This window comes from Manis javanica, chromosome 2 (assembly GCF_040802235.1).
Source record: "Manis javanica isolate MJ-LG chromosome 2, MJ_LKY, whole genome shotgun sequence".
Lineage (NCBI taxonomy): Eukaryota > Metazoa > Chordata > Mammalia > Pholidota > Manidae > Manis > Manis javanica.
In genome coordinates this window covers 190,034,343-190,060,180 of record NC_133157.1, presented here as the reverse complement: position 1 = coordinate 190,060,180, position 25,838 = coordinate 190,034,343, and the positions used below count along the sequence as shown (strand labels likewise).

Below are 25,838 nucleotides of genomic sequence, written 5' to 3'. Positions count from 1 at the left end.
AGTTAAAACCCTGAAAGCTGTTATTGTGTTAAAAAGTAAGGCCAAAGACATGATGGTTAAATCCCAGGACACAGAAGTTGGTAAATTCGACTTATTTAGATTAATTACCCAAATATTCCAGTTAAAGTCCAAAATTATAGGATATTATTCCATATGGGGTAAAAAGGGACATAATGCCTACAAGACCCTATCCTGCAAGGCTATTACTCTCTCATACGACACGTCTGGATATTATTCAGTCTCTCCAAAGTGAAGCAATGTGTAAGGCCAAAAGAGACCTGCAGTGCAGCCTGTCTTCCCTCAGACTGTAAAAATTTCTATTTTCTTAGAGCTTTTGTTAGTTCCAGGCTGACATCAACTACTGTTCTAAACTGACAGAACAGGGCCAGAGACTTTAAAGCCTGAAGGGAAAAGAACAAAAACAAAAAATTGAAGAATGGTGGGAAAAAAAATAGTAGCACATATGCTTAAAAAATGAAAAACCGCATATATATAATTTACTTCCCTTAGGTCAAGTTATAGAAGGTCCTCAAGCCTGCTATGTGATTTAACTTAGCTAAAGGTTTTCAGTATTTTTCCATCTCCGTGTTCAGATCATGTAAGAAATGTCCACATAAATAATCAGAAAGATATATATGTTACATAAGCAAGGGGGCATTTAACAGCAGATTACACGTTCACAGTGCTATGGAGATAGATTTCGTCTATTTCCTTGCTTTGTAAACACCTGTGCTCACCAATGGTGTAGAACCTCTTCAGTTCACTCCTCCGGGAAGGATGCTTCTGGGTATTTGCTGCGTTGTTCTGCTCTTCCTCGATGATGGGAGTCTGTGGGGTGGGTGGCTTACTGGCTTGTGGCATTTGTTTTCCTGCACCTGCCAAAGGGTTGAACCCTGGAGCAGTGACATCCACCGACTGGGACTTTTTCTTCAACCTGCAGGTAAAGAACACCACGTGCTGTGATTACTAACTTTAAAGACACACTCGTTTCATGTTTATCTCCATTGTAATTTTTTTTCAACAACTGACTTACATTTGGCCCTGAAATAGAACAAGCTTTATTCAAAAATTGTAGACCTTCTCTACATAGTTAAAATTTTTCAAATAATTTTGAAACTAGTTGAAAAAAAACATCTTCTGTCTAATCATTTTGAATGGTTTCATTAACATATACTAAAGTATAAGTTGATAAAGGTCTTCTGTGTTTCTAATAGCAAACTAATAGGTGGCAACAGGCAGAGATAATACATTTGGCTATGGCTTTTAGTTCTGGAAACAGAGTATTTTTAATGTTACAGTAAAACACTACTTAAAAATAAATAATTGCAACCTAGTAAAGGACAATGAAGTGATTATTTGGGTAACTAGAGGTTGCCAGTGCTTTTCTGTTTATCTATAACAGTATCTTAGCTGTAAAAATTATAGTTCACATTATTTCTCCAGACACTTTCAATGACAATAAATGTATTGCTCACTTCTACATTTCAGAGAGCTGACATCAGGCCTAACATAGAAAGCAAAACGCTATCCATAAAACATTTTCTCCACTCATGCATGAGAATATTTCTCTTGGTGTGAAAACAACTGATAAATGATACGAATTAAATTCAAGTAATTCAAGCTACACAACTTAATATGTAATGGAACTGAACCCTAAACCCAGTTTACTCTTGGCCCTTGGTATTCTGGGAGCTGATATTAAGTGCCATTTTTCAAGTCTTAATTCCCCATAGAAAACAAGTTGGCAGTTTTCTTTACCAGCTAAGGTAATCACATCTAAAAATTTGCAATTTTTCTAAAACCTTCATACATCATAACACCTCCAAGCTTCATTAGCTTCCTTTTCTGCCCTGTCAGGTCCTGCTTCTGCTAGTCTCAGTTTAAATGTGACCTCTTCTAGGAAGCCTATGACATGGCCTTGGTAACCTCACACCATTCCGGAGAGGGGGTTATTCATAATTAACTCTCAGTAAACTTCTATTAAATTGAATTTACCAGAGAAAAAGCTTTGTTAAAGGAACAGAGCATTATCAGTTAGTAAAAGATTTGTGAATGAGAGCATTTTTTACTAAATTTTAGATATTATGTTATATTAAATTTAAATAATTTAGTAATTTCATTATTATAACCCTATGCTTTCTGACATATCCACGTATCACCTATATTACCTACTTAATATTCATGAAAGTTGATTTGCTTTATCCAAATTGTTAACAAATAATTAAAAAGAGTTCAAATTCATGAGTCATGAGAAATGCAAGTTAAGATATCCAGAAGAATGACTAAAATGTAAAAGACATGACATTAAGTATGGTGATGAGGAGCAAGTGGAATTGCAGGAATTATTGATGAGGGTATGGCACCTTGTATAACCACTTTGGACAAATGTCTGGCAACATCGGCTCAGCTGGAGGCATGTATGTTTGGCACTGATTCTATTGCTAGGATATATTCTAAACTATAGATACGTTCACTCAAAGACATAGAAGCATAGAAGCACCACTTATAATACACAAATATCAAAAACAACCTAAATGTCTGTTAATACTAGAAATGGGGAAATGAATTGTGGTGATACTTATAAAATCACCTTGTGCACCACATACTTGAGGAAATGTGGATTTACTTTGCACAGAATTATCTACTTCTTATAAATGCCTTGGTCGCAATAATACCCTTCCTGTGTTAGTCTGGAGTTTGTAGTCTAGAGCTAAATGTTGTAACAGTACTGTAGGAATCTTAAGAAGACAATGAGATTGATAAGAAGAGTAAGTTAAGAAAGAACTTGCAGGTTACCAAGGCAACAAGGTTAATTTGTCCCAATATAGTTTTCCAAAAAAGTACCTTTAGACACACAGAGACTTAGACTACATTAAAAATATATTGCACCCTATAGGCTCCATGCAATTACCACAATTTGACCATTTTTTCACCTACAAAAATGTCAATTCTCTATAGTTTATTCTATAAACTTGAATGCAAAATTAAATTTGAATTTCAATATATAGCATTTTTTGCGGGGGAAGGGGAGTTCAGAGGAGTAGGGATTTCTCAGAAAGGTGCTGAATTTTACAGAAAGCCAGCTGCTCTCTACTTCTCAACAAAGATTATTTTCAAAATGTAAATATGACAAGTTTTTATCTCAAATTCACATAGCAGATTAGTCACTAGAAACTGCTTATATTTTATGTTGGCCTGCTTTAGAACTGATCAGAATTATTAAATTAAAGTCTTGTCTTGGAGGATATCGGCAATGACAGCTTGTATCTGATACAATGCTAGATACTAAAATTGATGAAGTTCTACATCATTTCAAAATGTCTAAGTGTCTCACAAGACCTTTTTATAACCAGCCTCTTTGGAATGAGCAAATGACATAACTTTGGGCTCCAAAGGCCAAAAGCAAGCAGAAAAAAGCCCTATGGTATTTTCTCTGTTCTTTTTGCCCTTCCTCACCAGACACCCTTCTGAATGAAGACTTGAAGAGCGTCATGTTTTCATCGCTGCCACTGGTGTCTGGAACATAGTGAGTAGGTTTGCTGGCATGTTTAAGAAAAGCCTTCCCTTTGTATGTTCTTAGAAAGTAGAATTTGTGTGGGTAACTGAATTACTCCCTTAAAGATTATAAAAATGACTACATGATTGACAAGGAAACCTGCTAAATGCTACCTTCCATTTCCACATTTCACAAAAGGGGCCTTTTTTTCTAAATTTTTAACAGCGTTCTTAATTAAATGTGTTAAACAAATGTAAATAGCACAATGGAATATGTAGGTGTACATGAGATAAAATACCCATTGATATTAAATGAAACATTACAACTAGAGACAAAAATAATCTCTTAATAGGTACCAGAAGAATCTTTGTTTAATGAGCTCTGCATTTCCAAAGGAAAATGAGTGCTGATGTCTTGGATGGAGAAGAGAAATGAGTAAAAGGAGCTATCCCTCTCGGCTTGGCTCCAAAAGGCAGACTGCCTGGTGCTTCATAATCTTTGCCTGTTCTTATTCCTCCATTTCTGAGCAGAAAAGAACTATCCTACTCTTCTCTGCATGTATTCCAAAACATATTTCCCCATGGTACCAAAGTTGGACACTTTTCTGATACTGTTTCTTCACCCATAAAATGGGGATAAAACATACCCAGAAAGGTTCTGAGAATTAAGTAAACATCCTGTGTGCAAGTGCTCAGCCTAGCACCTACACAGAGCACTCTCAATAAACACAAGTTCCAATCTCTTTTTAAAAGGTTGCAAAGCAGTGGATAATTTTGTTCTCCAAACTTTCAAGCAGGTTTTAATCTCTTTATAAGAGCATACAAAGCAGTGACATAATATTGTTCTTCAAACATCCACGGACACAGAGGAAATTATGTCTGCTTCTCAGGATCCATCCCTGCTGTACTACTTTGATGAACATTGAACCCCCAGAACGGCACTGAATTTTATAAGTGGTTTCACCTATTCTGGAGTGTGGATTTTGTGGAAAGACTGGAAGATAACAAGAGGACAAGCTAAATGGCCGTCAATGTGGTGTGCACTGTGATACTCCTCTTGTGAGAGTCCCCAAATATTTCGGAAAACAACTGAATCCACTGGAGAGTTCACCTGAGAGTGTATGTGTGCGCGTGCATGTGTGTATTTTAATCTATGTGGGGTTAACTTAACACAGCCAGCTCATAAGCAGAGGTGGAGACTAGGGAACAATAAGGAGGTAAGGACAAGAAAGTAAGTGTGAGGTGGGCTTTTGATTTTCCTACTCTGTGAAAAACAGGATTCATGCTAATTTCAGTTAGTTCTCCACAGACAGGAGAAGCCCTATAGCCCAATGAAGAAATGTGAAGTCACAGGAACTACAGAAAAACAGAGGTAGCAGAAAACACCAATATTAACTGATTTAAAAAGATGTATTCTCATAGTAATCAGCTAAGTTTCATTCTTGCATAACTTATTCCTACTTTATTAGAAACATAAGAAATCTTCCATTCATTCTCCAAATCACTGAGTAGAATGCATGCTTCTTTTTGGCTTAAATGAGTTAACAGACTTCCCAAAGCCCAGGGCTTGTGCCAACAGTGACCAAGTTGTCCACCACAGGAGACTTGTCCCAAAGGTTGGGGTCAGTCCTCCATTTCAACAGCTTCCACCATGGAGCAGCTTTCTCCAAGTGTCTTTACCTTTAGCCCTTTACTACTATTATATAACACTTCTCTTACTCTTTTGGTCTTATCTTCTCATCTCCTTTCATACTGTAGGGTTTCCATTCAAGTCATAACCAGTGGTTTTCATCTGTTTTTGTCTATCATGCTCTGTATATCTTAATAGCTTTGTTATTTTGCCTAAATATGGCATGCTAGAACTCTATGTTAAGCCTAAACTAAAGCCGGATATGACATAAGAAAAATTGTTTCTATTTAGTTTGAGTTCTTAACTGGAATTACCTCTTCCATCAGGTGGAACTCAAATTGTACCTACATTGTAACAAATTGGATATGTTTCTGAGTTCTCTAGCTATCTAGAAAAAAAATGAACCTTCGACTATCCACTTGGTATAGTCTTCGGATGCCCTAGACAACAGAGGCAATGGTTGAAATAATCTTCTATAGTATATTTGGGATGTTCCCTAGGTCACGGGAATTTAATGTGGTATAACAGCATGCAAAAGTCACATCTTCATATATTTGACTGTGTACCTTGAGAATAACAGCAGAGTTTTTAAGATATGGACATGGGGTCAGATTCCTTGCAACCGAATCCCTAACCTGGTATTCAGCAGTTTGTGACCTTGGGTAATCTCCTTTACCTCTCCTTGTGTTGGTTTTTTCATATGTAAAATGGAGGTATTAATAATACCTAGGTCACAAAATTAACAGGAGAGTTATGTTCATATTTATAAAAGAACTTAGAATACTTGGCTCATAAAAAAGTATATAAATTTTAGCTTTAAACAAAAACACAAGTAAACATGAATAATCATTTAGTATTTATAACTTACAGGGTAGAGGCTACATGCTATACATACTTTATTTCATTTATTGTTCACAACAAACCTACAAGGTGGGTATTATATTCCCTATCTGTAGAGGGGTCATCTGAGGTTTCAAGAAAATAACAGGGCTAACAGTGATAGGGGCCAGGACATTTTAACCAAAAGGCCACACTTTTGAATTAAGAGGTAAATTTCAGCTCTGACACATACCAGCCCTGTAACTTGCGGAGAGAACCTAGACTTTCTAGGCCTCTATTTTCTTAGTTATAATGGTGGTATTCATGCTTCCTGCCTACTTTACCCAAGAAAGTTATTGTGAGCATAAAATGTGTTAACTCATAGGAAAGTACTTTGAAAAATTCCCCCAGAAATCTCCTTTACCAGTAGTAGCTATGCAAATTCACTCTCTGCCCCATATATTTATTGTATACTTACAAAATATACATATACACTTGTATACATGGATGCATGTGAATGGCTATGCCCCAAAGACTCAACACTTGTAGTCCTTTCCAGCAATTTCTGGCAGGAAGACCATCTGTGGTTTGTGCAACTCTATAGTGTTAGCAAAGCTGTCTCCTTGTTTCCTAAAAGAGCTAATGTAAGAATATATTTTTTTTAAATAGTAAAGCTGCTGAGAATGCAGATTTTTCAAAGTTGGATACTGTGGCTGCTGCAAAAATCCCAGTTCACTCAAAAAGAGCTTATGAGAGCAAATGCTAAAAACTTTCCCCACTGCGAAATTAAGGGCTTTTGCTATCCCTTCTGTACAGTCTGACTAAAAAACAGCAGCTAAAAACAAACCACAGATTCAGCAAAAAACCAGCATATTCAGTAGCCCAACTAGAAGAAATGACAGATTGGAAACAGGGATTAAAACAAAAAAACAATCCATTAATATATAAAATATGCCAGTTATAGCCTGCTCTGTAGCTGGTGTGGTCGTACTATTCTTTGTGCTCCCAAACACCAGGATTGAGACAGACTGAGACATCATTAATGTGGAATCAGGAATTACACACTAATCTTTTCAATTCCAAACCAAGGCAAAACATTTCAACAAAAGTATCCTTTGGTGGGTGCAAATTGGTATTGGAACAATTAATAGAACACCAAAACTAGATACCTTGTTATAAAAAGACATGCTTCTAGCCCTGTATTCACCATAAGAAATTTATTCTTTCCTACCTTGGAAATTCAGAGAACAGAAAATTCAAGGATTAAGCCATAGGTGCAATGACATGTAGGAATGGTTTGCTAGAAAGTCTCTTGTTAAATGCAATTGAATTCATATCCATGAAGGGCAAGACCAATGTACATAATATGAATTGTATAGAAATATGCATGAATTCATTGCTGTTAACCCTAACTGCATGCTAAAAATCTATAAATTAAATTTCAGATAAATCTGCCTTCCCAGGGTTTAATAAAGCCTAATATAAAGGTGAACATTTCTTACTGACCTTTCATGAAAAAGACATCAAGTCCTCAAAGTTTGCCAGCTGGTTTATTTATATCCTTATGCTTACACCAGCCCACACAAAAAAAGGACGCAAGAGGCATTTTGTATTAGTAGTCTTCAGCACCACATCAACTTAATTCCTGCATTCACAGCAATTTTAGTCTGTTCACCAGTCTAGTGCTAGGATTTAGTTAAGATTAAGTTAGGAATTTAAGAGTTCTTGGCATAAGATAGGCAATTGATAAATAAACTGTTGAATGAACAAATAGTTTCACCATGAGAGAAATAATGCAGAAATGCAAACAAGTTCACATATAACAACCCAGGAAAATAAACCAAAAGGGTAAGACTTTGGACAGTTTGGTAGCAGATGTAATGATCAATTTAATACATTCATATAACTCAGCCTTCCTTTCACCCCATTTTGGGAATGTGTTTTTGGGCTTAGAAAAAGGAAACTGTTTCATCCCTATTATCAATGTTATGATCAATCTGAACAATATTTCAATTCTTTATTCACTAAATTTAGTTTTGTAATTCCTGTAGCTTTGATAAATTGACATCCATATGTAAAAAATTTCAGTGGTGGCATGGAGAAAAGAAAAAGGACTTTAATATCAAACCTCTGGGTTTGGTTCAGGATCTACTGCTTTTAAACAACCTAAAGATGAAACACTTTAATTTTATTGATTAGAAATATCTACTTTATATTTCAAAGCACTCATGAACAATTTTGCATATTATCTGTCTATTATGAAGTTTGAAACTTAGTGTTTCAAACATTGAGTAGTAGTAACATTAAGAGTTCCCCCCTTTCATGTGGTTTCCAATTATACCACTATATTGCAAGCATTCACTTTGAAATTACAAAAATGTCCAATTTATTTCAGTTTTTGCCTTGGAACTGCAAAGCCTTTCAACTGGCAAATCTGGAAAGCAGAAACACATTATGCAAATTCAAAGATTAGGGCTTGAAGGATTTGGAAGTCAGATTCTTGTAAATGTTAAATAGTCTTTCTGCAATAACTCACAGAGATGAAATTTAATTTTATTACTGTTGATGAAATTATTTGTAACATGCTACTGCCACAGAGACTGCATTCTGTTTATTCCTTTTAGGGAGAAGGAATCAGAATAAATAAGACTATTTTAAAACTTAGGCTTCTATCCAACATTGCTGATTAAAGGAATCTATTTTTAACAGGGCCTATTACAAACTATCCGTATAAAGCATACGGACTAGCTGATTAAAATGTAGTTTTGGTTATGCACAACATAAGGAGGCTCCAAACTTAATCAAGATAGTGTCTATAGGTAATATAAATCTGGGCCAAAGCCCAGTAGTTCGTAGTTAAAATGCCAATGTAGCACCACAATCCCGCATCTTAATTTCCCCAAATGAAGAAATGAGAAACAGGAAATGAAGCTTTAGAAATACATAGGTCTTTTATTTACATGTTAACCCAGGAACTTGATGGAGTTGATCCATTTGCGTTTTTATCTCTTTAAATCGTCCTATTGATGAATATAAAAAAATCCTTAAGTGCCCTATTTAGATTCTGATTAGCTACCATAAATAGGGCATATACCATGTCCTCTTCCCCAGCTGGAGATTCACGGGGAACCTGTTCTTGTTTTCTTCTATTTAGATGACAGTGGTTTAATACATGAAGGCTATGTAGTGCCTGCAGTACAGTGAAGGTGCATTTTAGACTTTCTTCAGATAAACATATTATATAATAACTAAAATTGCATTAAAACAATGTCTTCTTTTCAATAGCAATTCAGTAAATGTACATTTATCTTTCCCTTTTATTTTAAACCTTTTTTTCCTATTACAGAAGAGAATGTGGGTCTGGTCCTCTTATGCCAATCTCTCCACATGTTCTCTAAATCCAACTGCATCCTCTCTCTATATTTGAGGTTCTAGTATACTAACCACTTTCTTCCCTCTGTGAGTCCTAAACCAACTGAGGAATAGGCACAGGACTCAGGGACCCCTTCACAAGCTGGCAACCTGGAGAAGCAGTGCCCTGGTGAGGCTCCTCCAGGGACGGTGTGAAGGAATTCACAGAGCACCGTGTACATGCTGTGGGCACCCAGTCCCAGGACACAAGGCAGAGGAGGCTGGGGCACAGATCCACAGTCCTTTGCACAGACCGAGAAATGATTCTATTTCCTTTGCAGAGGCATAGAGTCCAGGCTCTCTTCTAAATCCTTCAGAAAACAAGGACATTTCTATTTTATGCACAAAGGAAGGGATGTAGGGAAGGGAGAAAATGCATCACTTTCTCAAGGCTTTACTCCTAGGTTATCACTTCTCATCTTGGCCATTAACGTCTCCCTTTTCACCAACCCATTCCCACCAGAATTCAACCAGTTGCTACTATCTCCTGTCTCTCCAAGTCCTTTTCTCCCAAAGGCTGCCACCCCATTTCGTGATCGCCCTTCCACACAGCACACTGCTGCATCTCCCACTCACTGGGCAACACTCCACAGTCCTGCTTTGCGTTTACCACTTTCACAAAACAACTCACCTAGGTTTTCAATCATGTAGTCAAACTGAAAAGTGACTTTTTGGATTTTGTGTGAATCTTTTAAGATGCACTTGTGGAGGTGGAGAGCACAGGCTAAGGCCATGGCTCTGGAGTCAGAAGGCCTGGGCACCAAGTCTGGCTCCTTACAGGATCTTGGGCACATTACCTAATCTTTCTATAGTTTCCTAAAGTTGGTTTAGTAATAGTACTTACCTCAAAAGGTTATCGAAAAAATAATACAACATCATCCATATAAATATTCAGCATGATACATACTGGTACATACAAATGCCCTTTTTTTAAAAGGACTCTCTATCCTAAATCATTCAGCTTAGATTATCTGACAAACAATTCTTCTAATATTATTTTTTTTCACTATGCCTTGATGAGTCTTTTTTTTTTGCTATTCAACCCTAAATTTTGGGATAGCTAGGGGCCTAATGGAGTTGGCCCCCCTGTGCTCTATTTTCACTATCTCCCTAGATGTTCTCATCATTCCCTTGGGATGAAATATTTATATGCTGGAAACTCCCATATTTTTACCCAAAACCCAAACTTTCCCCAGTACTGCAAACTTAAATACACAAGTAGCTAATTGACATTCTCTATGACCTGTGGCACATTTAACATGTCTGTAAGCAAATTCTTGATTCCCAAATTCACCCCTAATCTTCCTTTCTGTCTTCTCTTTGTAAATGGCACCACCACCCAAACAGTTACTCAAGCCAGAAACTTGGAAGTTATATTTGATCCCTTCCTTTGCAATACTCTTCACTTCTAATTCTTCAACAGAGTCTCTCTATTGTGCCTTCAGATTATATCTTAAGTCCTCCAGTTCTCTCCACTTCCACCTCCACCTCCCTAGCCCTCACTCCTCTGTACTATCACCAGCCCTCCACGTTGGGCTCCCAGTTAGACAGTCCTCTCCTAGTATCTATTCTTACAGCAGCCATAACAAGAATTTTTAAGCATAAAGGAAATAGGTTGTGCTCCTTCAAATAATTGAATGGCTTCCCTCTGTTGGTTGGATAAATTCTTAACTTCCTTCCAAGGTCCACGTGGCCCTGCATGTCTCTCCCTTCGTCTTCATCTTGGGCTGCTCTTCACCCTGGGCTGCTCTTCCTGTTCATTCTCTAGTCACCTTAGTATCTTCAAGGTTCCAAAACATGTCAAGCTTTTTCCATCCTCAGAGCCTCTGTATATGTTGGTCCTTCTAGCTGGAATGCTCTTCGAGTTACTGGTTTCTTATCATTTTTTAAGCCTTCTCAAAAAAACCATCCCCCTGATTCTAAGTAGGGAGTCTCTCATTTCATTTCCCCTACCTCAAATCAATCCCAAGTTATTCTTTAGCACTCTGACTGTCTGCTTCTCACAGTATTTATCACAAAATCTAATATATTTGTTCCTTTTCATTTTGTTCTGTTTTTCTCATTTCACTATTCACTGTGGGTGGGAGTGGAAGCATAATTCCTTTATGCACCTAACAGAGAACCTTGCACATTATGTGCACACCAACAATATTTACTATGTAAATGAATGAATGAATGAATGAATGATCCCTCCACATAGACCCCACATATGCCTTTATACAGAAGACCTACAGGGCATGAGCTTATGCTTATTTCCTTCATCTTCTTTCATTCTTAGTTTGAGCCAGTCACAATGTCCCAAATCTTTCTCAGGAAATCACTATCATATTTCTTTGGTTCATAACAATTATATGAAAAGAGAGCTGTCTCCTGTCTCCATCAGCTGATGACCTGAACCAGTTCTGAAAGCTGCCAAGTATGGTTGAATACATGGTCTAAGGAATAGGCTAGGACAAGAAGACCCCTTTAAAAATGTGCTGGTATACTAGCATTGTGCTAATGGCATTTCACTCCTGCCTTTTCCAGGCCTCATACTTCTTCAGGTGGTAAATTACATTAGGAGAAAAGCCAAGTGGAATTGAATGCAGAGAAGCAAGATGTTATGTTATACATCATGAAAGCCAGGACAAAAAAAGGCAGTGGTAAAAATATCCATATATATGTTCATTTCTAATCTCACTATGGACTCGATAGAAATTCCTACAAAACTTATTTAGAACAGTATGTTCAGTCAATCCTTATTCAAAAACAGAAATAAAATCTGATGGTGATCAAAAGTAGGAATCAATATTTAATTGTAGGTTAAAGGATTTTTAAGTCTGTAGGGAACCCAAATTCAACCATTTAACTGTTTACAGTGGCAGTAATAGAACTAATTATATTTCTTGAACTCTATACGTTAAGCAAATGAAAAATAACTGCCTTTCATTTGTATACCATAAGATATTTGAGGTCATGGATAGTCTTATTCATAGTTGAACCACCAGTGCCTTGTACCCTGTCAGGCAGGATAACACAGGTTACATTTAATGTAGCCACTATTGAAGCCTGACTTCACCTAAGAATAAATTGAAAATCCTAGCTTATATAAATGCCACAGGAAGGACTGCCTTGAAGCTTTCTTATAAGAACTTTGTTGCTTTATGTCACAAATATGCTAATGGCAGTAGAGTGCTGTTCCGAGATCCTCCTTAGACCAGCGTCCTGGACTGAATTCTGCCATTATTAGGAATAAAACCTCACATTAGACATTTCATTTGAGCCTTGTCATTCTCATCTGTACAATGCTGATAATCATCCCATGATACTTGTGTTCACCAACTATCTTTCTTTCCATGTGCAAAGCAGTGCACCAGATTCCAGGGATCTTACTTGCTGGCATCAGCACGTGGCATTCTGCTCGGTGTGTCCGACTCTTTCTTTTGCCAGATGGGACGTTTTACGGGTTCTCTGGAGTCCACTGTTCACTGGAGAGCCCTCATCTGTCATCTCCTTTTTGGGTGAATGCAACTCTTCCCACTAACAGCTCCTTCTCCAGCCTCCATGTATGCCATCACGGTCTTTCTGCTGGGGTTACCTCCCTTTCCCAGGAAAGCCTCATAGACAAGATAGAAGACTCCTTCAGACCTGGCCAGTCTCTTCTGCAGAGCCACCTGTTGCCAATAAGAAGCAAGCGTCTTTGGCCCTGTAGGTTCTGGCGTGCCCATGCTGTAGCGGCTCTGTTAGTGCCTTGTCAGATTCTCCAGGCAGCTACAGTCCCCACTTTGTTTGGTTTCTCAGGGTTGAGCCAAAGTCTAACCCATTGTTCCCCCCAGGGTCTCTGAATTACCCCAGTGAAGTTCCATACCTAGATTTGAGGTAAGGTAAAAGCATCCCTCACCCCTTTTGGGGGGATTAGGATAGGACAGAATTCCCAGAACACCAGCAGTTCTCTCTCAAAATCCTGCTCTAATCTCCAAACTGCTAAATTTGGTGGAGGTGGGTGGTTAGTTAAGAGTCACAAAATCACTTCCTGATGATCAGCTTTTCAAATTTTGATTTGGTGGCCTCACACCTCATATTGAAATATAGGAGTAACGAGTGCCTTCTCAGTTCCAGCTGAAACAGAAAGAGCATCTTAACTTCCTGTTACAGATGTAATGCCCATTTCTTAAGGTCATTGCTCTCTGGCTGAGGAAGGGTGGTAACAGCCAAAGTAGTGAAAAATGGAGGCACTCCTTCATTTCAGGGACATTTCTAGATAAAAGTAATTTATATATTTTTTCAATTACTTTCCATATATTCATTGAAGACTTATTGAATTCAGTACATGAAGCTAAGTGCTTCAAATTAAAAGTAAGTGGTTGCTATTTTTCAGGATATAAAAGTGGATGGATTTATAAAACAAAATTGACAGAGATGATAAATACTCTGGTTACAAAAGGGTTATCCCTCTTCAACTTTGAATTTGCTTACAAGAAGATATAATATTCATGTGAATTTATTTCTGACTATCTTTTACTCAGTTGTAATATATTAGGTTCAAGTATTTGTGAACTATGAGTCATTACTATTGAGAATAATTAGAATAAGAGAAAAATGAGATTGGGATTAGAAAAAAGAGGTAAAAGTAAAACAAAAGGCAGAGATGGGCTGGAAGTATTTTTTTTTTGGTCAAGAAGCATTGGGCTGAAATGAGGTAGCAAAGTTTTATTTACAAAAGTATTTTGAAAACAAAGAAAAAACTATTACCAAAATGTTACCAACAAAACAAAAAAAGATATTAGACTAAAATGGCAAAATGAATCTAATGCAGAATAAAAAGCAGAGCTTTGAGTTGAGTAACTTTAGCTTTTAAAAGAAAACAGGGCATCATTCATATTCTTATTTTTCCATGGACAGGTAAAAATCAGGTAGGCATGGGACTGCATACAGGCACTTGAGAACCACTGGCCTAGCTGATCTCAAAATTCTATAAGCAATGACTTGACTTTGCTGAGAATCTCTTTATTCTAACTGGCACCACTCCTGCCTTTACCTCTTTATGCCTTTTAGCAGAAGGACAGAAATATAAATTTTTCAATTCTTGTACTCAGGACTGGCTACATAATTTGTGGGGCCCTATACCAAATGAAAATGCAAGACTGCTTGTTAAAAATACTATAAAGGAGTCAAGACAGTTATAGCAGAGTATTAAACCAAGTGTGGAGTCCTTCTAAGCATAGGCAACTGTGCAGCTGCACAGGTTGCACACCAATAAAGCTGGACAGCATTGCCAGTTTCCCCAAATTGGTTTCCCAAAGCACAGCCTTGTAAAAGTGATGCTTCAGTGCCGAGGAATCTTTTATAAGGAAACATTTTTAGAATGATATGATAGTGCAGCTTGATGCAGTCTTTGTTATTGGTCAGTAAATCATATCTTGCAAGTCATAGCTCGGCCTCAAAGTACTGTTGATTATGAAGTTTAAATATAGTCTTAACCTCCTGGCAGTTGAAGTTTCCTGAGTTTAAGTTAATCTCTGTGTCTATGGAGTTATATTGGAGCTTAATAATATTCTACATGTATGCAATTTGATCAAAATGACTTGGACGGCTCAAAAGAATTCCATCAGAGAAAAGGGTACTGAGAATCTCAAGCTTTGAGATGAGAAATCGCTGTGGAAGAAATATGCAAAGCTTCCCTTTTTTGCATTGAAGCAGAAGGGCTTTAAATGGATAAAATTTTTATTTTGCAGAAGTAGGAGACATTTCAGAGCAAGGGGAATTTGGAGGATATTGTCTATTGTACTAAACTGACCCACCATTACTCCTTCTTTGGACACTACAGTGGCTTCCTCCTATTGCTTCTACTTTTTCCTCTCACTAAATCCATTTTTCACACAAAGAACAAAGTGCTCTTTTAAAAACATAATTTAAATCGTCAGTTTTTCCAATGTCCTCTCATCTTCACTAAGAACAGACTTCAAACACTTACCATCTCCTTTTGTTTCTAGAGACTGTATGAGTTTGAAAGCTTCTGCACCAGAAGTTCTCTCTGCTTGAAATGCACCTTCCCTGTAAATCTGCATGTCTGGTTCCATGTCATCCAGATCTCAACTCAAAGTCATTTTACAGAAAGCCCTTTCTTGATCACCTAACCTTAAGTTGCCAACTCCCCCAATCACCTTATTTTATTTGTATTTTCTTTGAACCATTTATCTTTGATTTAGTTGCTTGGGAATTATCTATGGTCTCTAACCCCTTTATTAATGATGTGAGAGTTGGAAACTTGCCTGCCTTATTCACTGACAGACCACTAGTGCTAAGAACAGAATTTTAGATGGTATAGCAATTTTGTTGCACATTCAAATGTTTCATTCTGCATTTACTAAGAAGGAAACACTATATACTTTCTATCACTTAAAAATGACAATTCACCTGCAGAGATTTTTTGCTAGAAGGAAAAATCTCCATCATTTAAATATGACATCTTCTTTATAGAGACTTTTAAATATGCAGGCTAAAAACTGACATCTTAAATAGCACTTCATATATACTATATATACTGTGTTCTTCCTTGATGACTGTACTTATTTTATCACTTTGGTAATTTCTCAGAAGCTCATTTAAGTAGTCCATATACAATGATACTTTGTATCACAAAAATCCATAGCTTGCTACAGCTAGCAGCTGGACACTAGTAGGTAATTATGATTCCTGGGTGATTGGGTTTTGTCACCGTAAGCAAATAAAAGCTCTGTGAATACATATTTAGCATTCATTTCTCAGTGTCACATGCAACAAAAATACCACTTTATTATTCAGACAATAATTTGAAATTGCAAGTCACTGCTGAGACAGTGACAAGATGGTCAGAGTTTTAGGCAAAGAACAATTCTTTTTCTATCACATATTCTCCTATTCAACTTCAAAGGTATTGCAAAAGATGAAACCCAGATATTGCTTCAACTCATTACAGACATAACTAGTTATACCCTGGTTTTTATTTCGACCCCAGCATGAAAAGTAGAATAAGATTCTACTTTATTCAAGAATCAAGGAAGAGGAGATAAAATTGTGAAACTTCTTCACAATTCTTACCAGGCACTCAGTTGATCAAGGGCAGCAGCATTTTTAGAGACAGGGATAGGATAGGATCCTTGTATGCTTTTATGTTTCCTATTCAGTTGAAGCAAAGTATCATATAAGTTTTTTTGGGGAAAAAAATCCCATAGGCATACAGAGCAGAATATATTTTTTTATTCTACTGCTGACAATATAGAATAAAAAAGCAAAATCCATGGTACACAAAGGTTTGACCCACAGAAGGGGAAGAAATTAATATATATTTCACATTAACCATGTGCACATATTTTCCTGACTTAGGATGACATTCACTGACTAGTCTTCAATAAAGACCACCAGCAATAATATTTTTCATGAGAATAAATATTAGCCCAAAGCAAAAGAAGTAATGGACAAGATATGTTAAAGGGATTGCTGTAGATGGAAATGTTCCTAAGGCTAAATAGCTTTCACCAGTGAAAATAAGGTATTAGACCAATTACTTACCAAGCAAGTACAAAATTAAAACAAAACAAAAGTAGTAAAACTAATTATACACAAAATCAGTCAAGGGATACACAAAAAGTACAGATTATGACATCTAATACATAAAGTGTGGGGAAGAAAGAAGAATAAAGAAGTATTTTTAGATTGTGTTTGAAATAAAGCAACTTGATACAGACTGTTATATAGTCAGGAAGCTATCCTTACAATAACCATAAATCTAAAACCTGTAAGAGATACACAAAAATTTAAAAAGGAGAAATAGAACCACAACACTAAAGATAACTATCAAATAAAAAGAGAAGAGCATAAGAAAGGAAGAAAGCAACAGAGAGGAGCTATAAAAACAACCAGAAAACAATGAATAAAATGGTAATAAGTACATACCATCAATAATTACCTTAAAAGTAAATGGACTTAATGTACCAATCAAAAGATACAGAGTGGCAGAATCTATATGCTGCCTACATGAGACTCATTTTAGACCCAAAGATGTTCAAGGACCAAATGGAAGGGACAAAAAAGATATTTCATGCAAATAATAGGAGAAAAAACAGAAGCAGCAGTACTTATATCAGACAAAATTGATTTCAAAACAAAGAAAGTACCAAGAGACAAAGATGGACATTATGTAATAATAAAGGGGTCAGTCCAACAAGAGGATATAACCATTATAAATATCTATGCACCCACATAGGAGCACCTAAATATGAAAAACAAATAATAACAGAATTAAGGGGAGAAAACATTGCAACACATTCATTTTAGGAGAATTTAACACACCACTCACATCAATTAGACAGATCAACCAGAAAGAAAATAAATAAGGAAACAGAGGCACTGAACAATACATTAGATCAGATGGCCTTAACAGATATCTATAGCACATTCCACCCAAAAGCAGCAGGATACACATTTTTCTCAAGTGTACGTGGAACATACTCCAGAATAGATCACATACGAGGCCATAAAATGAGCCTCAAAATTTTAAAAAGATTGAAATTGTATCAAGCAGTCTCTCAGACCACAATGGTGTGAAACTAGAAATAAATTACACAAAGAAAATAAAAAAGCCTATAAACATATGGAGGCTAAACAACATTTTTCTAAATAATCAATGGATCAATGAACAAATTAAAACAGAAATCAAGCAATACATGAAGACAAATGGAAACAAAAATTCAACAGTCCAAATTTTGTAGGACATTGCAAAAGCTGTTCTAAGAGTGAAGTAAATAGCAATATAGGCCTACCTCAAGAAGCAAGAAAAATCCCAAATTATCAGTTTAAACTCACAATTAGAGAAACTAGAAAAACAAGAACAAATGAAACCCAAAGTTAGAATGAGGGACATAATAAAGATCAGAGCAGAAATAAAATATAGAAGAGTAAAACAATAGAAAAAAATCAACAAAATCAAAAGCTGGTTCTTTGAGAAAATAAACCAAATCGACAAAACCCTAGCCAGAATTTTCAAGAAAAAAAGAGAACACAAATAAACAAATTCAGAAATGAAGGAATAGTCACAATGGATAACACATAAGTACAAAGAACTACTGGAGAATACTATGAAAAATTATATGCCAATAAACTGGACAACCTAGAAGAAATGGACAAATTCCTAGAAAAATACAACCTTCCAAGTTTGACCCTGGAAAAAACAGAAAATCTGAAGAGATGAATTACCAGCAATGAAATTGAATTGGCAATCAAAAAACTGCCAACAAACAAAATCCAGAGCCAGATGGCTTCACAGACAAATTTTACCAAACATTTACAGAACTAATACTCATCCTTGTTGGTAGCCGTACCTGCCGCACCCAAAAAATGGCGCCCAGCTTGAGAAAAAGTTGTAGGTAAAACAAAGACTACTTCTGGACAATCCCGCCATTTCCTGGCCGCATACCACATGCTAATTAGACCTTCCCCTGCTAACCAATTGGTGTATCATAGCAGCTATGCTAATAAAGCATCACAAGCAGCGTGCAATCAGCTTAGAGCATGAGAACTATATAGCTAGCCCAGTCTTTCCCTTTGGGTCCTTCCCTTGATGATTGTATCACAAAAGAGCTGAAGATTAAAGCTTTCTGCAGAAGAATCCTGCTGCTGTTGCGTGCAGTTCTTGCCGGCGAGGACGGGGTGCGCGACAGGTGGTGCCGAAACCCGGGAATCAGAATATCACCGGCACAGGGAGGACCCTTCAGACATCTGGAGAGGATTCAGAACTGCAGGACGGAAGAAAGCCCGGAGAGGTAAGTTCCGAGAGACGCGCTTTTAAGGGTGGCGGCTGATGGTTCTCTGTAGATAAAGAGACACCATGGGGAATGCACCATCATTAGTTTCAGCCTTACAGGCAGTTCTCAAGGAAAGGAATTTGAAAGTTTCCACCAAAGTTTTAGGCTCCTTTGTAAAAGAAGTAGACCGAGTTGCCCCTTGGTTTATCTGTTCAGGGTCCCTCTCCATCCCGAGCTGGGACAAGTTAGGGAAAGATCTCGATCGAGAAGAAGAAGAGGGACAATTGAGAGGAGGCACTAGACCGCTATGGAAACTGATTAGAGCTTGCCTACAAGATGAGAAATGTGAAAAGGTGATAAAAGCAGGTCAGAGAGCTTTATCCGACATCCAAGAAAGTATGTAAGAAACGGAACGGGAGACAGAGCTGGCTCGCGGCCGAAAGAGGACCGCTAAAACAAAAGTTAAAAATCCCCAGAGTGAGGGAGGGAGCCCGTCTAGGGCAAAAGCGAAAGAGCCCCGAGAAGCAGGTGACGACCGCCTTGGAGAAAATAGCAAATACCCCTGGAAAGAGTTGAGGGAACTCCAACTTTCCAATGGGGAGTCAGAGGATGAATTAATGTCCCCGGAAGAGGAGAAAGAGACCAGAGTCTCTAGAACTGCTAAGTGCAAAAGTACAGATGTCAGCAAAACGGAGACACAAACTAAAGGGAAAATGAAAGTGAGACGCTCCTCATCGCCCTTAGCCCCGCCGCCCTATGCGAACGGCGCACATTCCTTCTGTGCTCCAGAGGATTTAAGGGCAATTAGACGGATGTTCCCCGTAATCGAAGACAATGGAGCACGTGCCCATCAACCCCTTACCCATAAAGAGGTTAAAGACCTCGCAGAGGCTGTTCGGACCTATGGAGTCAGTGCTAATTACACCCTAGCGCAGATTGAAAGGCTGGCAGAATCAGCTATGACACCCTCAGACTGGCAATATGTAGCAAAAGCTTGTCTTTCTAGCATGGGACAGTATATAGAGTGGAAGGCACTATGGCATGATATAAGCATGACCCAGGCGCGTGATAACGCTGCTGCGGGGGAACCCGCGTGTCATTGGTCCTATGATATGTTGACAGGCCAGGGACAGTGGGTAGCCAACCAGATCGCTTTTCCTGTGCCATTGTACACACAGATAAATGCGTGTGCTACTAAGGCGTGGAAGGCCCTCACTAATAAAGGACAAGTGTCAGGTAATTTAACAAAAATAATTCAGGGACCAAGCGAGCCATTTTCAGACTTCGTCGCTCGCATGATGGAAGCTGCAGGCCGAGTGTTTGGAGATCAAGAACAGGCCATGCCCCTTGTCCAACAACTAGTGTTTGAACAGTGCACCAGAGAATGTAGACAGGCAATTACCCCCTGGAAGCAGAAAGGATTGTCTGCTTGGTTGAAAGCTTGCAGGGAGGTAGGAGGGCCCCTCACCAATGCAGGCCTAGCTGCCGCTATATTACAGAGTCATAGACAAGCAAAAACCCTTAATAAGAATGTTAAGTGTTTTCAATGTGGACAACTAGGTCACATGAAGAGAGACTGTAGAAGCCCAAATTTCGAACAGACGGCCCAGAAAACCCCTGGAATGTGCCCGAGATGTAAGAAAGGCAGACATTGGGCTAAGGAATGCCGATCTGTTAAAGACATAGAAGGGAAACCCTTAGAGTCGCCAAAAAACTCCCAGAGGGGCCCCCGCCGCCAGGGCCCGCAAATATATGGGGCAGCCAGCACACCAGTGTCCTTCAGGAGCAGCACAGCCCCCCAAGGAGAGCCACTCCAGGTTCCGCGGGATTGGACATCCGTGCCACCACCAGAATAGTGTTAACTCCACAGATGGGAGTTCAACCCATCCCCTCAGACTTTAAAGGCCCCTTACCACCAGATACAGTAGGGTTGCTCTTGGGGCGCTCTTCTGCTACCTTGAAAGGCCTTGTAGTCCACCCCGGGGTTATTGATCAAGACTATGAAGGACAGGTAAAAATCATGTGTTCAGCCCCCAGGGGAATCTACCCTATATCCCCAGGAGACCGCGTAGCCCAACTCTTAGTGTTGCCTAGTCTCCATGCCAATTATCCAGCTACCACCACGGAGAGAGGAGAAAAGGGCTTTGGTTCCTCTAATTATAACTCAGCCTTTATAGTATTAGATTTGGCAGACAGACCAAAATTGACCCTCAAAATAGAAGAAAAGAGCTTTGAAGGGATCCTAGACACTGGAGCAGATAAAAGTATTATCTCTGCAAACTGGTGGCCCTCCAAATGGCCTGTAACCCAGTCCTCACACTCTCTACAAGGTTTAGGATATGAGTCTAGTCCTGCCATTAGTGCCAAACCATTGAGATGGCAGGCGCCTGAAGGGCAAAAAGGTACAGTTACCCCTTATGTGCTCCCACTACCAGTCAATTTGTGGGGGAGAGATGTCATGCAGGGCCTAGGCCTTAAACTTATTAATGAGTACTCCACCCCTGCCCAAGGCATGATGATGGATATGGGATATATTCCTGGTAAAGGACTAGGGAAACACCAACAGGGACGCATAGAGCCTATCCTTCCCAAAGTAAAAAATGACCGTCATGGCCTGGGTTTTTCCTAGGGGCCATTGAAGACGCCATGCCCATACCTTGGCTCACAGAGGAGGCCGTATGGGTTCCTCAGTGGCCCCTATCCTCTGAGAAATTAAAAGCAGCTCACCATTTAGTACAAGAACAGCTCCAATTAGGACATTTAGAACCCTCTGTGTCTCCATGGAATACGCCCATATTTATAATCAGAAAAAGGTCAGGATCATGAAGATTGCTTCATGACTTGAGAGCAGTAAATGCTCAAATGAGGCTGTTTGGACCTGTCCAGCGAGGACTGCCACTTCTCTCTGCTCTACCCAAAGAATGGAAAGTAATCATAATAGACATCAAAGATTGTTTCTTTTCCATACGCCTAAACACCAAAGATAAAGAAAGGTTTGCATTCACCCTGCCAGCTATTAACCATGAGCAACCAGACGCCAGATTTCAGTGGAAAGTCCTCCCTCAAGGGATGGCAAATAGCCCCACCATATGTCAACTGTATGTTCAGCAAGCGCTAGCACCAATTCGCGAAAACTACCCCAAATTGAAGATTATTCACTATATGGATGATATCCTTCTCTGCTCCCCACAATCAGCAGAAGTAGAAGAGGCCTATGTGAAGCTCACTAAATCCCTAGAGACTTGGGGACTGAATATAGCCAGTGAGAAAGTTCAAAAATCTAGTGTTAGCAAATTCTTAGGAGCCACCATTTATACAGATGTAATTTGCCCCCAAAAGCTTAAGATAAGACATGATCAGCTGCGAACTTTGAATGATTTCCAGAAACTCCTAGGAGACATTAATTGGTTACGGCCATTTTTAAGGGTACCTACCACTGACTTGAAACCACTGTTTAAAATCCTAGAAGGAGACTCACAACTAACATCTCCACGCTCCCTTACACCTGAGGCAGTGCAAGCTATCCATAAGGTAGAACAGGCCTTAATGACAGCACAATTGAATAGGATACAATTAAATGAACCCTTTGAATTATGCATCCTTCCTACTCCGGGACTGCCAACTGCAGTTTTGTGGCAACGAGGGCCACTGCTCTGGATCCATCCCCAAGCCTCTCAGGCTAGAACGATAGAATACTACCCAGCTGCCATAGCCAATCTCGCTCTAAGGGGAGTAAAAAACTCATTTACATATTTTGGGAAAGCTCCAGCAACAATCATAACCTCTTACAATATGGAGCAGATACAAATATTATGTGCTATGAATGATGATTGGGCCATACTCGCTTATAGCTTCTCAGGAACCTTTGATAATCATTTCCCAAAATATCCCCTCATCAATTTTGCTAGAAATCATCCCCTGGTGTTCCCTCGAGTCACTAGCTTAACCCCGCTACCACATGGAAAGACAGTCTACACAGATGGGTCCAAGACAGGTACAGGCGCCTATGTCCATGATGGCGAAGTTGTAACGAAAAACTATACACCCAATACTCCACAGATAGTAGAATGTCATATAGTTTTAGAAGTACTACAAACCTTTCATGAACCTTTAAATATTGTGTCAGACTCTAGTTATGTTGTTAATGCAGTTAATTCCCTAGAAGTAGCAGGACTGATCAAAGCATCTAGTTCAGTAGCTACCCTGTTCAAACAAATACAATCACAATTACTCCTTAGACGTTCTCCTTTATATATGACTCACATTAGAGCACATTCAGGCCTTCCCGGGCCTATGACCCAAGGCAATCACTTAGCAGACATTGCAACCAGAAGTATAGCTTTCCCTCTGCTAGATCCTGTCGCCACAGCTTCAAAATTCCACTCACAATTTCATGTCACTGCCGATACGCTGCGCAAGCGGTTTAGCATAACCAGAGCCGAAGCTAGGAACATTGTTCTTAGCTGCCAACACTGCTGCAGTTTTCTTCCCACACCTCATGTTGGGATCAATCCTAGAGGTATTAAGCCTTTACAGGTTTGGCAAATGGACGTAACACATATTTCTTCCTTTGGGAAGCTGAAATATGTACATGTATCTGTAGATACTTGTTCGGGAGTCATATTTGCCTCCCCATTGTCTGGAGAGAAAGCTTCCCATGTCATCCAGCACTGCCTTGAGGCTTGGAGCGCATGGGGGTTACCACAGATTCTGAAAACAGACAATGGCCCAGCCTATACCTCTACAAAATTTGCTCAATTTTGTCATCACATGGGGATAAAACATATCACTGGCCTTCCCTACAACCCACAGGGTCAAGGGATTGTGGAACGCGCGAACCGCACGCTCAAATCCTATTTACTTAAACAAAAAGGGGGAATTGAAGATATACCCCCCACACCAAAAACTGCCATAGCCCTAGCACTTTTCACTATAAATTTTTTGAACCTGGATACTCAAGGCCGTACAGCGGCAGACCGCCATAATCAGTGGCCAAAAGACCCACAAGAACTGGTAAAATGGAAGGATGTATTATCTAACCAATGGAAAGGCCCGGATCCAATTATAATAAGATCCAGGGGAGCTGTGTGTGTTTTCCCCCAGGGTGAAGAAAACCCCTTCTGGATCCCGGAACGCCTGACCAGGAAAGTCCTGAACAAAGGAGATGGCGTCTCTGTGCCTGTGGATCCTGATCTTGTCGATGGGAATCCTGACTCAGGGAGTACTGAGATGGGGAATATTGTCAGTCTTCCCTAAGCCCATGCCTGTTCGCTATAATGCAGCAGTTTTTCCACGCTTTTTTACTACTAACTCTAGCATGAACCTGCCTTATTTGCCATTAGATTCCCTAGCAGCTTCTTTAGGAGAAAACCGAACCTTTGAAACCCATGGATCTTTGTGCTTCACCACTCGTAACCACGCAAATTGCCTGTCCCTTAAACAGCATATGTACAGGTGGTTTAGCCGCGATAGGAAATCGGGTGAATTTAGTCAGTCCTTTCGTGATAATAAGACCTACACTAATGCAGTAGTAAGCCTAAAGGTCCTTTGGATTAATGGTACATTTATGAAACCTCCTATTAAGCAGATTAACTATAGCAACATATTCTTCCCTTACCATCCCCGTCAACCCAAATATGCTCCCCATTGTGTGGGAGATTATGAGGGAGAACAATGGCCCTGGACTGATTGCCAGTCACATGCTACAACCTGGGCAGATAAGGGACACAAATTTTCCTTGTCCCCAGATATGGAGGAAATTTCCGGCAGTGTTTATAGAAGGGTGGCAGAAGGAGGAGAGTTCCAACAAGATGTAGGCAGGAACCCCTTCGATAAATGGCTGCTGTGTGGAGTTAATGGTTCATGTTCAGACCTTTCTCCCTTTATTGTCCTACAAGGGGGAGGGATCGGGATGTCTGATAGTTCCTGTACCTACGAAACTACAAGCCCAGCCTTAAATGGCAAGACTGTATACCAGGTGAATAAGACTACTTATAATATTTCATGTCAAAGAGTTGCACCAGCCCCTGGCCAATATCCACCTACTCCGGTATGCGTGTATCCCCCATTTCTATTTATCTTATCCAATAACAGTTTTGACTCTTGCTCCAATGATACTTGTTTCTTGTCTCAGTGCTGGAATATAACTGTCCATTCCAATGCTTTAGTGGCCCGCATTCCTCGCTGGGTCCCTGTCCCAGTAGATTCACCTGATTCCATGACCTTGTTTCGTGAGAAACGTGACTTTGGTGTCACTGCTGCCATAGTGGCCTTAATATCTCTGGCTGCAGTGGCTGCCACTGCAGCTGCCATAGCCTTGGACACCTCTGTTAAAGCGGCTGCAGAATTGAATAATCTTGCGGATTCAGTAGCCACTGCTCTGGACCGCCAATCCTCACTTGATGGAAAGATGAAAGGAGGAATTATGGTCCTCAATCAGCGGGTAGATCTAGTGGAAGAGCAACTAGATGTGCTCTGGCAGTTAGCCCAATTGGGATGTGAGCGAAAGTTTCGTGCTCTCTGCATTACTAGCATACAATATGAAAACTTTACGCGAGCAGCTAATCTGTCACGAAGCCTGTCCCAATATCTTTCAGGGAACTGGTCCCAAGACTTTGATGGAACGTTAGAAGAGCTACGGCAAGAAATAACCCATATCAACTCCACCCGGCTAGATATCTCCGTAGCAAAAGGACTCTCTTCCTGGTTCCACAGAGCTCTCT

General features: G+C 39.3%; 1 protein-coding gene across 4 annotated transcripts in view; it reads right to left on the bottom strand.

The window, feature by feature from the left end:
* Nucleotides 1-25,838, bottom strand: part of OXR1 (oxidation resistance 1) — a 481,493-nt gene that overhangs the window by 242,302 nt on the left and 213,353 nt on the right. For all 4 annotated transcript variants that reach the window (XM_073229956.1, XM_073229957.1, XM_073229958.1 and 1 more), the window contains exon 3: nucleotides 738-934. In XM_073229956.1, coding sequence (XP_073086057.1) covers nucleotides 738-934 — 197 coding nt within the window. The remainder of the gene's footprint in view (nucleotides 1-737; nucleotides 935-25,838) is intronic.